This window comes from Micrasema longulum, unplaced genomic scaffold (assembly GCF_059751315.1).
Source record: "Micrasema longulum isolate JH-2025_06_02 unplaced genomic scaffold, ASM5975131v1 h1tg001802l, whole genome shotgun sequence".
Lineage (NCBI taxonomy): Eukaryota > Metazoa > Arthropoda > Insecta > Trichoptera > Brachycentridae > Micrasema > Micrasema longulum.
The window spans coordinates 96,075-113,403 of NW_028278976.1; the positions used below are offsets into that span (position 1 = coordinate 96,075).

The following is a 17,329-nucleotide window of genomic DNA, read 5'->3' on the forward strand; positions in this document are numbered from 1 at the left end:
AATGGGAGATAAATTGATTTCAGACTTCTAATTGAAATCACATTATACGGAAACTTTACTGGTTCATTAGAGTTTAGTCTAAGTTTGTAAACTAAAAAACAATGTAGTTATACTGTATGTTTCCTGAATAAAAGAAAAGAAAATAAAATAATTTTTAAAATATTGTAACCGCGTGACTTATAGGAGACATCATAAATGATATCATAATATTAAATAAAGATTGATTAGTGGAAAAAAAGTTTTAAAAAACTTCTTTATTATGAAATTTAATTGTCTGTTATAAGAATATTTATCATGATTCATCTTTCGTATGGCTGGTATTTTTGTAACACGTAATTGGGAATTTCCTTAATTATAACGTCTCGATAATTATTTATGGATATCTCATACTTAATTGTATGCAAAAATAAATTAGCAATATAAATAAGACCAGTTTTCTACGTTTAGGCATGCCATTAGTATGCAAAATTGCATACCGGACAATTTAGAATTTAATATCCAACAAACAGCTATGCGCAGATTGACTTATGCGATACCGACGATAATACTCCGAGTAAAGTGTTTCCATAATAAAAATATAGATAGCCTATCTGGGATATGAACCCTGGACGCGTTGTACGTGCGTTACATTCAATTAGATGCGGGAATTGATTTTCCTCGTCCTATTGTGCTAGGGTGCCTTAGGCCTTAGAAAATAATTTACGCTAGTAAAATTCCATAAAAACAGACGATTCCTATTTTCCTCATTAACAATATGGCAAAGGTATTAAGTATTTTAAATAATTCTGCAATAAATAATTTCCCCGCAGAATCAGACTCAGGCGCATGACTCTTTTTTAATAAATAAAAAAACAGGTTTTACATTTATTTTAATAAATTAAGTAAAGTATTACTGTATTTAAACTTCAACAACCCGCTTACTATAGTGTGGATTTTTACTTAAATTTATTGTCGTTCTTTTTATTATTGTAATTATTTATTTTTAAATATAATTTAAATTAAGACGATTTTATTGTACCTTAAATATGTTCATATTAACCGTTTTTTTTTTAATCAAATGGTTTGGGTAGGTGGGAAGACATGTATTTAATAAATATACCCGCCCTTATATTATTTATTAAAACTGTATATTACCAACAAAAAAGGCTTTCGTGGTGTAGTGGTTACGACGCTTGACTCACGCACGCAAAGTTCCGGGTTCGATTTCCGATGAGAACACAAAAATTATGTTGTAATTGTTCTCAAGCCTGGGTGATCTATGCTGTAATTCACTCCTGTAATTTGGCCTCCTGGCCTGTTGTAGTGCAAAAATAACAATATCTGTTTCTACCTACAGTACAATAAAAGATCAAATAACTTTGGACTTATATGTGCGTATCAATAAGTTTTCATATAAATAATTCTAGTTTGCTCAATAACACAAGCGAAATTTGTAGGTTTACTTGGTTTGCCGACAAGTATCAACACATTGGACATGGGGTTATTAAATGTTTGAACGTCGCGTCACGCGTCTATACTACGGAGGCCGCCAATTGTACGAGTATATAAAGTGCTAAATTATTAATTATTATAAATGCCTCTGTACGATTCATCTCGTTGAACGTATTTTTAGAAACGTATTTTCAGCACAGTTTTCTAGAAAACATTTCGTGGGCATTCTGCAAAAAAGCATTAAGCCATAATTACCAGTTTAGAGATATTTGAGGTTAAAAGTTTATTAAGCATTAATAGCATTTTTTATAACTGAACGTTATAAAGCCTAAATATAAGAAATGCTACATTGATCTATCAACTACAATAAAAAAGATAGAATAAAATAAAAACTTTTCTTTTATAATATTTTACAAAGTAATAGAGTATTGTAATGACTTAATGGATTTTCGCTGATACTTAATAACAAAGTAAAATAGGTACTGTAATTTTACACGCGAGTCACAGAATAAAGTCACTTTTGGTGACTTGTCCTATTATTTTTAAATCAAAATATTTTCCTTCTTTTTAGATGTCGGGTCAATAATTTCAGTTTCACAATTCATTTTCATTGTTTTCGTTCAATTCTGTAATTCTTACAATATCAGTATATTTGACAGAAGGGATCACGGTAAATAATTCGGCCTGTAGCGTAGATAGATAGAACTTTTGCATTTTCGTGGATTGTAGAGCATTACTTTAAGTAAAAAAAGCGAAATTTAAACTTAATGCTTTTTCGCAGAATGCCCATGATTTATTTACCCCGCTTATCATTATATATATATATATAATTCCTCTGTACGTGTGATGTCACTGAACTCCTTCTAAACGGCTTAACCGATTTACCTGCGGTTTTCAGAGAAACACAGATCTTTGCGCTGTGTACGTAGATATTAAAATCTTCAATCTAATATGTAAAAAAGAAGTAAAGACCATAAATGTTTTATTCGTCAATCTACCAGGGTTGCATTCGAGGAGAATGCATTGACAAAAAAATGGAAAGATTTTGTTTTTTTGTGTATAAAAAGTTTGTTTTTTAATGTTTACAAATAGCATTTGTTTTTTGTGGATCTCAATCAGATTCTTTCCTTAAATTCATTATAATTTCTTACCATTTATTTCTTTTTACTGGATTTTTAGTAATCCTCAAATAATATTAAATTCAATAATTTTTAAAAATCGTATTCCCCCATAAGTACACCCCTCTGTTGGTGAGAAGACCGGAGTTTGACGTTTGCAAAAAGAATGCCATACTTGAAAAAATATTTATTTTATGTTTTGGAATTCAACCATAAACAAGTACCTACTTAAATTCAATATTTAAATATTAACAATTTTTAGTTTTGGAATTCAATCTCTAACAAGTACCTAGGATCCTACTTAGCAATAAAAAGTATTTTTCCAAGACAAGCCAACGTTCGGGCAGGACAACGTCTGTCGGGTGAGCTAGTTTTTCATAATTAAAAAAACTAATCTGACTTATATTTTACGTCGATAAACAAATAACGTTTAAAATGTTAACGGTTTGTAAGCTTCATATCTTCCATACAATAGGGAATAAAAATAAGGTCAGTCCTTTATGAAAAAAACTCGTTTTAGACTTCTTTCTTCCGAACAATTGAAACTGATTACATTCAGGCAATAAGGTTGCTGTAGAATTACTCATTACATTATTCATAAAAGTATCATGATATCATCATAATAATTATTGTGATAATACACAGGCATAGCTATTGTTACGTTCGCTTGTTATTAATATGTTTGTGTCGAGTATCTACCCAACCATACCCAAACAAACGAAACCTAACATAGCGTAATATCTCGCATAAGAGGTTTTCCACATTTACTAAAATGTTTACTTGTTTACGTTGCCGGTAATTACTGTCAAATTATGAAGATTTTCTAACATCTTAAGACATTACGACATTTCGCTTATCATCTGATAAATTATTTGTTTATTGCTGTATTTTGTTGGTTGATAACAAAACGTAAATTAATGACTGCAATATCTCATCTTGGAAGTAAAATGAGCAAAAGTGCTTGTAACAATGATGTTTTCATGTAATATATTGCTAAAAATAGATCCATTCACCTTTTGTTTTAAGTTTTACCGTGTTGATTTAAATGTTTAGAAATCTAAAATTTCTTGTATTTTCCACGGTCGTATATATCTGGCACCAATATTTTTGGTTTATTATGATAAGTCAAGTCCGTAGATCAAAAATTAATCAGTGACAAGTTTTTTGTAAGGTCGTATATATCTGGCACCAATATTTTTGGTTTATTATGATAAGTCAAGTCCGTAGATCAAAAATTAATCAGTGACAAAAAAAAAGAATTCTAATTACCTATATGTTTACCGAAGTGCATTTATATAAAATTTTCAATTTAATTTTCTTTTTTTTTAATCATTACTATCGTATTACAAGTATTGTAAATACGACATAAAATACATACAGTTGCATCAAGTCTTTTTTCACATAGTAATAAGGCGAGGGTTTTTCATTTCAGCGTTTACAATTATTATTTTCAATGCATTGTACAGAAAATAAGGTATTAGGATGCTTTCAGTTATACTGCCTGTGCATTTATAATAATAATAGATCCGTAATTAATTTCGCTGAAGAACAAAGTGGTCCAAGTATAATAAAGGAAAAATTAGAAAAGGCTATTTCATAAGTAAAACATGGCAAAGCAACAGGTCCGGAACTAATAGAGGGGACGATTTTAAAACACTTGGAAATATATGACACAGGACAGAATCCACCAGAATGGTTGACATCAGAATTCATCACACTGCCTAAAAAACCCCAAATATGTGTGCCGTTTTTGTCCCGATCTAAGGGATTGTGAGAGTAATGAATCTTTCACTAAACAGCACTTCATCGGACGTGTCTGCGGCCTGAGGTTTTTGATTGCGGGTGCCCCTGTCAGTGGACATCTTTTGCTGAGGATTTCCCTAAGCGCGGAACATACGTCTCCTTTATTGCTTTCGCTTGATGAAAAAAATTCTTCAATAATCACAGTTTGAGTAGGTGGTATAGTGGTGGCCAAAGTTGGTTTGCAACCAGTAGTCTTTGTGTAAGTCTGCTGCTTTTGGGTGCGCCGCCGGTGACCTGCCTTAAGGGTTACCTGGAAGCGTTCTGGTGCTCCAGAGAGCAGATACTAACGTTTCTCATCACTGTCGACAAAAAGGGATTTGAACTCGGCGACGGAGTTATTTATTTATTTTATTTATACTTTCCCTTGTCCCTACCTTGTAGACGATCAGGGAGGGGGGCGGGTTTAGAGCGACAGTGAAAGGTACATTAAAAGCCGTAAAATGATGAGTATATAAAGACCAGAATCTAAATTGCGAGATCTACCTTCTATTAAATGCAGAAACAATTTTGCAACCGAGATATGAGACTAAACACAAGATGAAGAGCAATAAAACCTTGTGTATTGCACGGGTTCCTGTATGGAGTGGAGGGTTGGACTTTTGAAGTTTCAAAGAGGAACGAAATCGAGGCCTTCGAACTTTGGTTGAGCAAATGCTTCAAATGAATAAAGAAAGGGAGTAACTGACCAGTGCCTAAAGAAGAAAAGCCTCATACTTTGGTCACATATTCCGAAATGAGAAATATGCCCTTCTCAGAAATCTCAGACACTGGTTCGGTGTGCCGGATGCAGCAGCGCTGATTAGACTGGCCCGGGATAGTAAAGAATTCGGAATGATGGTCGCCAATCTACGGTATGAGCGGCAATAGAAGAAGAAGAAAAAGAAGAAGACCTGTGCATTACAAAGCACCCGGACATATTATTTATAATACATTATATGTCCTGAAGCTTTTAAGATCCGATAGCGATTAGGGACGCATTAAGAGTAAGAAGATATAATCTACCGAGATGTACTGATTCATAGGACTCTGAGATATATCCATTGTAAGAATTATCTCACAATCGATCTGTACAATGGAAAAATTACCATAAAAACTGCTATTAACTCGATTATATATTTGATATGGACCACCAGTAAGATGCTCTATTCAATGCCGCATAATTGGATTTAATTACATTTATTTTATATCGGTCAATCTACCTCAGCTCCAACTTATTTTTCAATCATTTACATAATTATATTTTTGGCTTAGTAACGCCTCACCTGAGGCTTTTTGTATTTCTTTGAATACTAGGCGTTTTGAAATGTATGTTTTTATTCTTTTACGGGTGGTATTTTTAATTATTATGTAGATGGTTATCCATTTTGTTTTAATTGTGCATTTAAAACATCTGTTTTAGAATTTTGTATCCTCATGGGTATCGCCTTCATATAATACTTGCGTTATTATACCCACTAATAATAATCTGCAGAAATATTAATTTAATTCACCCGCCGCATAAAGCACAATTAGAACTAATTATATTCAGGTCGGAAATTTGCGAATTAAAACGAATGTTTCATTTATCTTTAAACGAAAATTGAAAGACGATTTTAAATGCAAATGTCATCAAATGAACTCTTCTAGTAAAGCGTTTTTACGTTTTTTAATATGTGGAAATCAAATTAAACATTTTCAGCTTTTAGTGTGAAATTTGGATAACCTTTTTTTCATTATTTTAACATTCCGATCAGCTTTCAAAAAAACATATAATTTTGATCTACATTTGCTGTGGGTATTTATTTTCAATAAATTGGAACTGATCACTCGTTTTTATACTGCAACTGTTAAATAGATATGTACAATCTTGTATTTCCAGAATCCCATCATAACCGCGATATAATGCATGATTTAAATTTTCCCCTTCTTTCTTTATCAAACCTGCCGCCTGTTAGGAAGAAGTGCGCACATAGAATTGATAAAATCTTTAACATTAATTTCTATCGCCGACAGCCATCCCAGCCTCAGATTACGGGCCATCCCGCCATTTAACTATATTATTACATTGAAGGTTTTAGAAGAATCACATTCACGAAGGGGTTTAAGCTAATCTCTCTCCAGAGGCAGCAATTACACGTCTAAGTGTTAAGAATTCCCTTCCTGATTCGCAACGGGGCTGCCTAACAATGCACCAACTGAAGTGTTTTCAATACTCTTCGTTTTATCTGTATTTCCTGACAATGATTTATTAATTTTCCTATTCTCTACACACCATAATTTTATTATTTATTGATTTTAATGCCCTTATAGACTAACAAACAAGCATAAACTTCATAGATTTTTGTAATATTAAAGATTGATAGCTACAACACAGCGTCCAAAAACGTGCCTTGTGATATCAAATAAGCATAAATAAATATATAAAAAACACGGTATTTTGTGTACATCCGAATGTTTGTAGGCAAGACTGAATTTCCCTCCCTAGGGATTAATTGAGGTTTTTTTTAATTATTATTGTTATTTTATACACCTCCACAAATTCATTGCAACGTACCTCAAAAATCACAAAATATACATTATACTTCAAGATTTTAGGAAATATTCTTTTTTAATCATAGGCAGAATAGTGAATGTTACACAGTATGTAAAGTGCCTACATAAACCAGCCAATGACGGGTCATTAGCCCCCAAAAATGTTTTCCTTCTCTGTTGCAATGAATTTCAGATATAAATGAAATTTAATCCTGCCAATACATATTTTTTTTAATGTTTTCTGATCCCGCCGTAATAATAGGTACGATATTACTGGACTTCAATATTAATATTTAATTTAATTATTGATAAATAATAACCACTATTACATTCAAGAAATTAAATTTTCCGTTCAGTGAAATAACGCGATAAACATTTGGATTTAATTACTTCAAGGAAGGCTTTACTTTTACAAATCGCTTTTCTTATTGGAGTTGTCATAATCTCAACTTGAAAAAAGGTATTTAATATTTTGTTCCCGTCGCCCCAGGAAATTATTTCTTTAATTAATTCAGCCCTTTATGCGTAACTGTAAATTTTACTGCTATAAAAAGCATGTCAATAATTATTCTTGTTGTTTCAATCATAATAATATTTTGTTGTACATATGCTTATTATTTGTCTTCAAATTGTAATCAAATGATTTAGGGTGGGTGATATAGTAATTGGACATCTTATTATATAATTAAATCAAACGGACACATAAAAAGTGTCTATTTTATGTTGGAGGTATATTTTTCCATGGACTTATTTTTTACCATTAGAGTTGATGTTTAATTACCATAACATGTCCAATGACTATAACACCCACCCTCGTTATTTTAAGTTTTCTATCCGATCTTTAAATATAAAGAAATAAAATAAACGATAGATCGCACTCAATCCTGTGATAAACGTTTTATAGATTCAACTCTTCGCCCTCTTCTAGAATATGCCTCCATGGTCTGGTCTCCATTCTATGTCAATCGCATAAATCACATTGAATCAGTCCAACATCGCTCGCTTCGAAAAATAGCGTGGATGCTCGGACTAGAGAGAGATAATTATTCTTATGCTGAAATAGAGTCAATGTTAAATATTTCTAGTCTACAAAAACGTAGAACTAATATTGATTCTATATATATGTTCGGCATACTACATCGATGTTCCATCATTACAGGGACAAGTAAAATTCAATATTCCGACTCGTAGATTGAGAAACAATGAAGTACTTCATCGATCAGCATAGAACAAACTATGGCCTAAATTCTCCAATGACCCGCCTTTGTCGTATTGTTAATTCAAGACAAGAACTGGACTTTTTTGGTTTAAGTTTACAACGATTTAAACGAGCACTAAAAAAATTATCCAGATCTTGTCTCGATGTCCCTTATGTTTGTCAATGCTTCTTTTCTTTTTTTTTATGTTTTAAACTATTCTTTGATTGTAATATTTAAACCTTATAAATTGTATACATGGAAAATGTCCGTTAATAAATAAATAAATAACTCTAGGTGTTTTTCGTTAGACTGACTTTTATAGTGTATTTTTTTAACTTATCCTGATATGTTTTGTATTTTCTGTTAGTTAGACTGTATATTACATAATTAAACGCTTTAATATAAATGATTAGAGATTTTACCACCTCAAACAATCTTAAAAGAACATTGCAAACACGATAACATTTTGCCATTAAACAAAATGTTCATTTGAAGCTCTTACGGTAGCGAGACTCGCCTGCACTCATTTCAATAAAATATCAATTTTACTGCTCAAGATATTGTGCGAACGAAATAAAGACGTAAAATAATGCTTAAAGATACGTAACTTGAATGTCGTTGAGGTAATAATTATTGTTAACAGAGTTCTGAGTTTTCTTACAAATATGAAATCATTTACATTAATTTATGAAGTATCGCACAAATTTCTTGAGACTTTCATGACCTATTGACGTGACAGTTTGAAAATTATCTATAATAAGTACAAAATCTACATATTAAACTAGTAAACCCACGCTGAAGAGACTACTGTAGTGCATGCCTCTGTGAGGGCATTTTAAGGTTATTATAATTTTGATTTGCTATTGATTACTGGAACAAGGATCCATCGAATGATATTTCTCTCGCACCCTTGATTGTTTACCTAAAACGTTTGTTGTTTTTTTCGTAAAAATAACCATTTAAATATTAAAAACAAAGATGTGGGTGTTTTATATTTGTAGTTGTATAGGTCATCAATTAATGTAAATTTTGCTAATAAATAAAAAGATTTTTTTATAAAAATATAAGACTTTGATTACGGGCATCTACAGCTTCACATGATAACTGCCGAAAATATAAAAAATATTGTACTTTATTTTTTCAATGTAATTTACTATTTTCAAAATGGAACCACTGATATTTTTATGAAAATGTGTTCAGAGGCGTTTATTATATGTACGTATAATGCATGAACGAAACATTGTCTCACTTGCACATGATGTAATATTATAATTAAAACTACACCAGCTGTGAACGAATTATTTAAAATCTGTTGACAAACGTGTCAAATATTTTGATTGATTACAAAATAACCGATCGATATTTGGATCCACAAGTGCGTGGGTATAGTTTCAACACTAGAGCTTTCTCTTACTAAGCTGATCTATCGGAGCTTTTCAATAAATGTGATAAAGACTTCAATCGCTGAGTGCGTTACCATGTAATTTCCTGTCCTATCTAGAAAAATGTCATCTTTTCTTGATAAGTAATGAGACACGATCTTAGGGCGTCCATATGCCTTGCATAATGAAGCCTTATTAGACAGATATAATACTGTAAGCATTTTACAACGTTATAATAGCATCTAGTAAATGGTTCAGATGATTTTACCCTTGCCGACTTAAACATTCACATGGGTACTTTTCCGTGCATTAAAAAAAAAATAATGTGGAAAGTTATAAAATTAATTTTTGATGAACTTTGATTTTGATCAACATGATCCAAAGTTCACAACACTATCTTATTTTCCCTTAAGTGTTTTTATATTTTTTCTTTGACTGAAGAAATGTCTAAATTAAGAAAAACCGGAGTCGAAATCTATATTTTCAATTTTGTTTTTTCGTGTAATCTTTTTGAACATTTCTAAATAAAATTGATTGAATTTTAGGTGCATTATGTTGCTCTGTATGAGCTTTTAGGAATGATTTCTTTAAACTTAAAATTGGGATGTTTATCTATAATTCCTTAAATGCATTCAAAAGCATGCAAATGACGAAAATGTTTTAACTAATAACATACCTTACACCCATTTATTCTTGTTTTGTATTACATTTTAGTACTTAAGTGAGCACATTTAAAATAACTTTCACTGATTAAAAATTTTACATTTTAATTAAATGCTCGCACATAATACAGATAACTATCTAAGAAAATAGATACTGGTATTACTGTACACAACAAAATCACTGCGTGATATACGAAGATACGAAGATCATTCTCGATAAGAGTAATCAATAAAATATTAATTAAAATTGTTCATTAAGACATACAATCAGCTTTTAAAACATTTCTTACGCAAGATTGTTTTTACAACCAAGAGCGTCCGTGTTAGCTGTTTATATTACATAGTTTTATATCTCCAGTCACAAGTAATAATATCAGATTACCGTCACAAAAATATGAAGAATTGAGGGTCTAAAATAAACTTAGTAGCTGATCCATCATTTCTCAAAATATATGTATTTTCTAGTGCATACAACAGGTCGAATACTTTAAGTACGTAAGATTTCTCTTTCTTCCGATGAATTTAATAGTAATTTACAAAGTATTTTAATACTCTTCCAGTGTCATTTTCTCAAGAATTATCTCGGTAATTATACCACGATCAGGTTAGTGACTCACGTCACTCATGGAAACACAAGTTGAATTTCTGATATGAAATTACTTATAAAATTCATCCTATCGGAGTTGAAGCAACGTGATATTACAGATTCATTATTAGTGTAGACTTAATAGCGTATACTACTTACTTAAACTAAAATTCATGGATTTGTATCGTATATGTTAATGGAAATATTTAAATCGAGATTTTTTTCATGTTTTGGCTTTTTTATTTGACAAGATTCCTTCATGTTAATAATGTCAATGTATCGTGACATTTTAGGAACTCATCTTTCGTCGACCGAAGCATCTGGGCTAATTAATTAGTTACATGTAGAGCATCCAGATGGCACTAGTGCTGGAATATAATGAGATGTCGGCTCCGATCTTAGATAAGTACGAGCATACATTGTCCGATAGCGCAATTACAGGTGTCTTTTTCGATAATGCAATCCGAAGCCTTTTTTGGAAAATCTTAATTGACGGAAACAGGTGGACCGATGTACGTGAACTCTTTATTAACTTACGTGGCCATTCGATTTGGAGAAACGAAAATGCTATCAGCGCCAGCGTGATAAAATTGTTCTACCTCGCATCGTTATACGTACATTTTTGATACAATTAGTATTGCTTTATAATAGGAACCACCCAATTAACGTGGATGTGACCAGTCACCCTGGATATTGTTTTACAAAGCTTCTACATTTACAACACCTGTTTTGCCGTATCGTGTCTAATTATAGAATACCTGGAAGCAAACTATACATTTAATTAGTATTAAATATAATAATTGTGTGCCGAGGCAGATAAATAATACAGTTCTGAGTTTGAAAAAGAACCAGAACTCTGGACTCAGGTAAAATTCCTGAAATGTATAATTGAGCCGAGATAGGTTTACTTCGATGCATAGTAGTAGGTGCGTTAGCCTTCCATTATTAAGGTCCGTGTTCGATTCCCGGTAGGGTGAACGTAAAATATTGATTTTAAATGTCGTTCTGAGCTGCAATATTTCAATGCTCCCAGACTGGCACCTAGCGTTAGGCTGATCACCTTACCTTCCTTTAAAAATAACCTAGATACGCTGGAATTGGAGTTCCAATAGAGTGCCCTGTCACCACTGAAAGGTAGTAATAGGGCACTCCAGCAAATGATGATTCAATTTAACTAGGGGTTTAATTGCATATCAATAATCAAAAATATGGGTACATACCTATGTATGATTTTTTTAAAGAAGGTAACAATTTTTTTATAACATTGATATTGTTTCGTGTTAACTTAATTTTTTTTTAAAGTAAATTACCTAACACATTAGAAGACAGTTGATTTTTTTTGGTTTTTATTTTAGTTGTGGTCATTTTCAAGGAAGTACATATTTGTCGAAATTGTTTTGAAAAAAATAAGCATTAATTATAATCTTATAACTATCAGGAAATTACTTCTTACTCTAATTGTTTCCCCCTTTAAAGTCTTGGAGGCGCAGTAGATTATATCCGCCCATTTATCTTCTTAATTAAGTTTAATTTAATAAAATTCCTAGGACGCAAAGTCACATATAAAATCTCAAACATAAATATTGCGAACTAACATCCATAGAAATTTATTTTATTCAACCAGCCGCTATTTAGGGGTAAGCCTTTCATTTATGAGTGATTGAATTTTAATTGGGCATTTTAAAATGTCTTTACTCCGTTTTACGCAGGTAACTTAATAATATATCGATTAAGTAAATATGGTTTAAGAGTTTTTACTGCCTTTAATCAGGAATATAAAGAAAACTCATATCGATTAAAATTTTATCTCCACTCACTCAAATATTACACAGTTTAAAGAGTGTTCGCTCAAACGAGCCAATGACATGTCTAATAAGTGACTTGCATGTCCCTTTTCGTTATTGCTCTCCGTTTCTGTTCTGTCAAATATTTATGCAGAATAATTTTTAGACGGATTGCAGTCCCGTAGTAGTATCACGGGCTCCGGATCTAGAAGTCCGAGGCTCGAAACCCTCTCTATTACAACTTTTTTCCTGTTTTCTAACATGGTTTTTTACTCTTTTATAGAAATAAAAGACTAGCGATACTTATATCCACAAATTCGGTATAACCAGTTGCCAGTTTCATCGCTTTCACGACATCACAGTTATCCTATAATGATTTCATGTGTCGTTGAAGATCAGCATTAATTTCTGCATTATTATATAATCTTAACATACGTGATAATGCATTAAAGTGCGCCATATTATTATTGAAGGTTGGAAGATACAATGTAGTGTACGATCTTAATCGCCGACTGGGGACATTCAGGGGTAAATTATCTAAACAAAATGTAGAATCAACATTACAATTAATTATCTTACAAAAATATATCAAGTCTAAAATCCGTCTCCTAAGTTCTAACTTTCTAGACCAAAATGTTCTAGGCGCTGATCACGAGACTAAAGAATTCTGCTCAGGTTACATTTAAATGTTAGGTTATGAATGAATTCTTTTGAGAGATTTAATTAAATTATTGTGAGTTATGCAATGTAGTGTCCTAATTCCAAATTACTGCGAACAAATGAATTGTATAAACAAATGATCGATGATACATGTTTAAAAAGTTAACATGTTCTGTATATGAATCCTAACATCTTTGGGGCTTTTTCTTTGATATTGTTTAAATGAGTGGAAAATGTAAAGCGGCAGTCAAGATCTCGAATCATGTTAATTAAATTAATGCCCATATTATTAATACCGTAAATTTTATTATATGTAATAGCAAAAAAAAAAATTAATATTATTACATAAACATACATATATTTCAATAAACATCTGGACAAACGCTCTATAGTATATAAATATATGCAATATCTCGCAGCAGTCTCCTGCAATGGTCTCTTCTCTTAAGACAAAATCCAGACTCGTACACTCTTTCTGAAAATGGCTTTCGTTTTGAAGAACTTAGTATGTTATAAATAATGAATTTCTACCAACAATTTTCACTATCAAACTTAAACGGTTATTTACGAATAAATTAAAATTAAATAAAATAAAATTTGTTCTAAAATTAAAATACTTAGGTGAAACAACGATCCAAATATTTATTTTATAAAAAAAATACTAATGTAGTCAATACGAGTATTCACATACTTTCTTGAAGGTGAAAATAGAATTTTGGTACCAAAAATCTTGCATTTCGTTGCGTTTTTCGACAGTTTAATGCAAAAATAATTTCGTGTGATTTGTGCCAAGTTAAGTGTGCTTTGACCTCAAAAAGGGCCATCATCGTCTGGCTCCGTGCGTGCCATGGCAGGGCCTTGGGGCTGCCCCGCCCCCGCCCCCGGGGCAGGGGGCGCCCATACCTTGGCGTGTGGGAAGGCCGTTGGGAGACATGCTACCTTAATGAAAAGGGCAATTAGGCCTGGCTTGCTAAAAGTACCTGCAGAAATGTTCAGTAACCTTTAAATAGGTACATCTAGTAAAATAAGAGCTTCCAAGATCTGAGGAATTTTAGCTTCGTCAAAAATGAGTTAAGACGCGGTTATTTGCACATGTTGCAAAAAAAAAGTTATTTTAAAGAATCGTTTATTTTACTTCATTTTTATTTTTAATGGGTTTAACCAATTTAATACTATCTAACTAAGCCAATTTTTATAATTTTAATTGTATGCATCGCTTTATTATCGTAAAGATTTTTTTTAGTTTTTTAAATATTGAAAATACTCCTCCGGTGATGTCACTAGTTGGCGTCGGTAAATTGTCTTGATTGGTGAGACCGTAAATCTATCCAACGCTGTAGTTGATTAGCAAGAACTTGTGGCATAGTTCGTTGTCCAATAATTAATCATCATCATTCCTTTTCCGCACCCAGTTGTGAATAGGGCACTGCATTGATACACCAATCGCAGCGTATCTTGATAATTTTTGTTACATGAAGGAAAGATGATCAGTCTTACGCTTCAGGTGCCAGTCCAGAAACTATGAAATATCCTAGTGTTAAAACACCGTTTTCAAATAAATATTTCGTTGTTTAATTCAATGCTCTAATTTTTACCGCATGTAAGAACTTTTTATGTATCCAATTTCCCGGAGCACAGAACTTCCGCATTTCAAATGGTTATGTATTATTGCAAAAAAATAATGAAAGACATCAATTATAATTCTGTCGCTTGTCACCAATAGCTAATTAGAAAACTAATGGAGTGACATTAAGGTTTATGATCGCTCAAATCACTGTCAAAATCAACATAAATAAGTACATGACATGAACAATAAATTAAACATACTCACCAGTGTAATAAAATTAAGTATATTTCCGTCGTGTAAATCTAATTTGTATTCTTTCAGATTGAATGGGTTTGATTCAGTTTTATTTTTATATCGTGACCGTGTTATTCATTTTGTTGTTTTTTTTTGCCCACAGAGCGTAGTAATGCTGATGTTCAGAGAAGAAAAATCACCCGAAGATGAAATCAAAGCCTGGCAGTTCTGGCACGGGAGGCAACATTCTGTCAAACAAAGAATATTAGATGCCGGTAAGTGTAACAATTTTTAAATTATTTAATATGTATTGGGACTTGAACGTTCTCGCTGTGTTTTCGGGAAAAATAACGCTTTGTTTTTAAAAATTGACAGAGAAAATTTTATTGAAAGTATTGTTCATCGCTAGCGAATACTTTCTCCCATCATTAAAATAGTACAAAGATTAATTATTAAAGTAATTTTAAGAAACCCCTGACATTCAATACGGAAATTCCAAATAAATTATTTAAATTTCATACAGTAGACACTATTTATAAAATAAATTCCTTTATACGAATTTATAAAGAAAAAATAAAATAATTTGAGGCGGATAAGTCACTCAGATACCAAATTAATATTCTAAAATCCCTCAATTCCACACAAGTCATGGTCAAAATAGCTTTGTCTTCAAAGGTGTCAAAAATTACAATAATCTCCCCAATGAACTAAAAACTATTAAAAATATTATATCAATAAATGAATTCAAAGTAAATTGAAAGAAATTTATTGAACATGGGTAAAAACTGCGTTCAATTTTAATTAGTATGAATGTGTTATTTCTTTCTGTTTTTCTTTTTATATCCCATAAATTATTTTTTTATCGTGTCCTCGAATATTTCAAATTATATCAATTCTAATAAATAAATAACTCTAACAGTGTAAGTCACTCTCCAAGCACAAGAATTAATTTCCTTTTTGGAGAGTTACAGTTATAACATTTACTTAATGTATAAAAGTAGATTTGTATAGAATGAAAAAAACATGTACAATTTGTGAAATATATTTATAAAAAAAAATATAAAAAATCTTTCTGGCAGCATACGAATACCGTCTCGAAAGATCGACTCATCTTTTGAGGTTATCGACGAATCGAGCCAATTTTCAACATCTTCGTGATAATAGAAGTGCTGCTCGGCCAGGCCATGAGTCATCTATCGAAACCACTGGTAATCGAAAAGAGTGATGTCCCTTGAATACGGCGGGGGGGGTAGAACTTCCCATTTGAGCTTTTCCAAGTATGTTTAACTGGCCTTGCAACATGTGGCCAAGCGTTGTCGTTGCAAAATTAATTTGTCGTGTCTCTCCTCGTATTGCGGCCGTTTTTCCTCCAGTGCTCGGCTCAAACGCTTCAATTAGGCAGCGATCTCTCGTGATGGTTTCTTTGGGTTTGAGGAGCTCTTAATACACTACACCCAGCTGATCATGACGCAGAGCAGAGATGATGGTGTTATGTGATGTTCCGACAGAGTACGATCACTGTAAGTCTCCACAAGAATCCTTTGGGCTTCAGCTACAGATTTTTAAAAAAAAGTAATGCAGTGAAATTCCTTGTAAACACTCTTCTTTTGGCACGAAATTCGACATTAATAACACTTTGAAAAAATATGTTGTGGGCGGAATAATATATGCTGTAATTTCAAGCTTAATAGTGGAGCTTCACGATAAAGTTGGCTATAGTATTGCCGATATAAAAATTCGAGAAACAGCGAGAATTTATTCAAGTCTCTATTAGTTTTTTTTATTTTCGTTAATAAGACACAGAGAATTTTCCTCGGCTAACTAGAAAATTAAAGTACGTCAGGGCTTTAGCTTACGAATTCATTTTATACTATTACATTTTCAAACAATTTATTGCCTGCATATTGCTTTTTAGGGTATGCCAAAGTTTGCTTACATAATTTGGTAAAATACACTATTTTTAATTGGGTGTAATTGTTTTAATTAATCATTAAATTGAACTCAACGTGTGACCGGTTTTAAAACAATTATGTTCCTTTGTCAAGGAACAAGCGTAAACTTAACTAAATATTTACAATCTTATCAAAATTTTACTTATCATTTAAATTAGTCTGATACCTTTTGTTCAGTGTTCCGCGTCTAGACTACGGAAGTCTAAGAAAATTTGCTCTCGAAGAATTCGATAAAAGATGCTGCAAGAATTTTTTTTTAAATTCATGTACTTTTGTAATACGTACCTTAGGGTCAAAATTTTCTTTTTTACATTAAAATAAACATAAAATTTTCAAACACTGAAACAAATTTCATACAACCTGGATTTAAGGAGATTTCAAATTAGTATTTAAATGCGAAAAGATAATTATTGTTAAATTTATGGCATGTCTAAAAACCT

The 17,329-nt window shown here is 31.8% G+C and overlaps 1 protein-coding gene across 1 annotated transcript in view; it reads left to right on the plus strand.

Moving 5' to 3' along the window:
- The window catches only part of LOC148273921 (protein grainyhead-like), a 114,429-nt gene that overhangs the window by 71,831 nt on the left and 25,269 nt on the right, over window positions 1-17,329 (plus strand). The window contains exon 5 of the mRNA XM_088237904.1: window positions 15,101-15,212. Within this exon, the coding sequence (XP_088094030.1) occupies window positions 15,101-15,212 (112 nt within the window). The remainder of the gene's footprint in view (window positions 1-15,100; window positions 15,213-17,329) is intronic.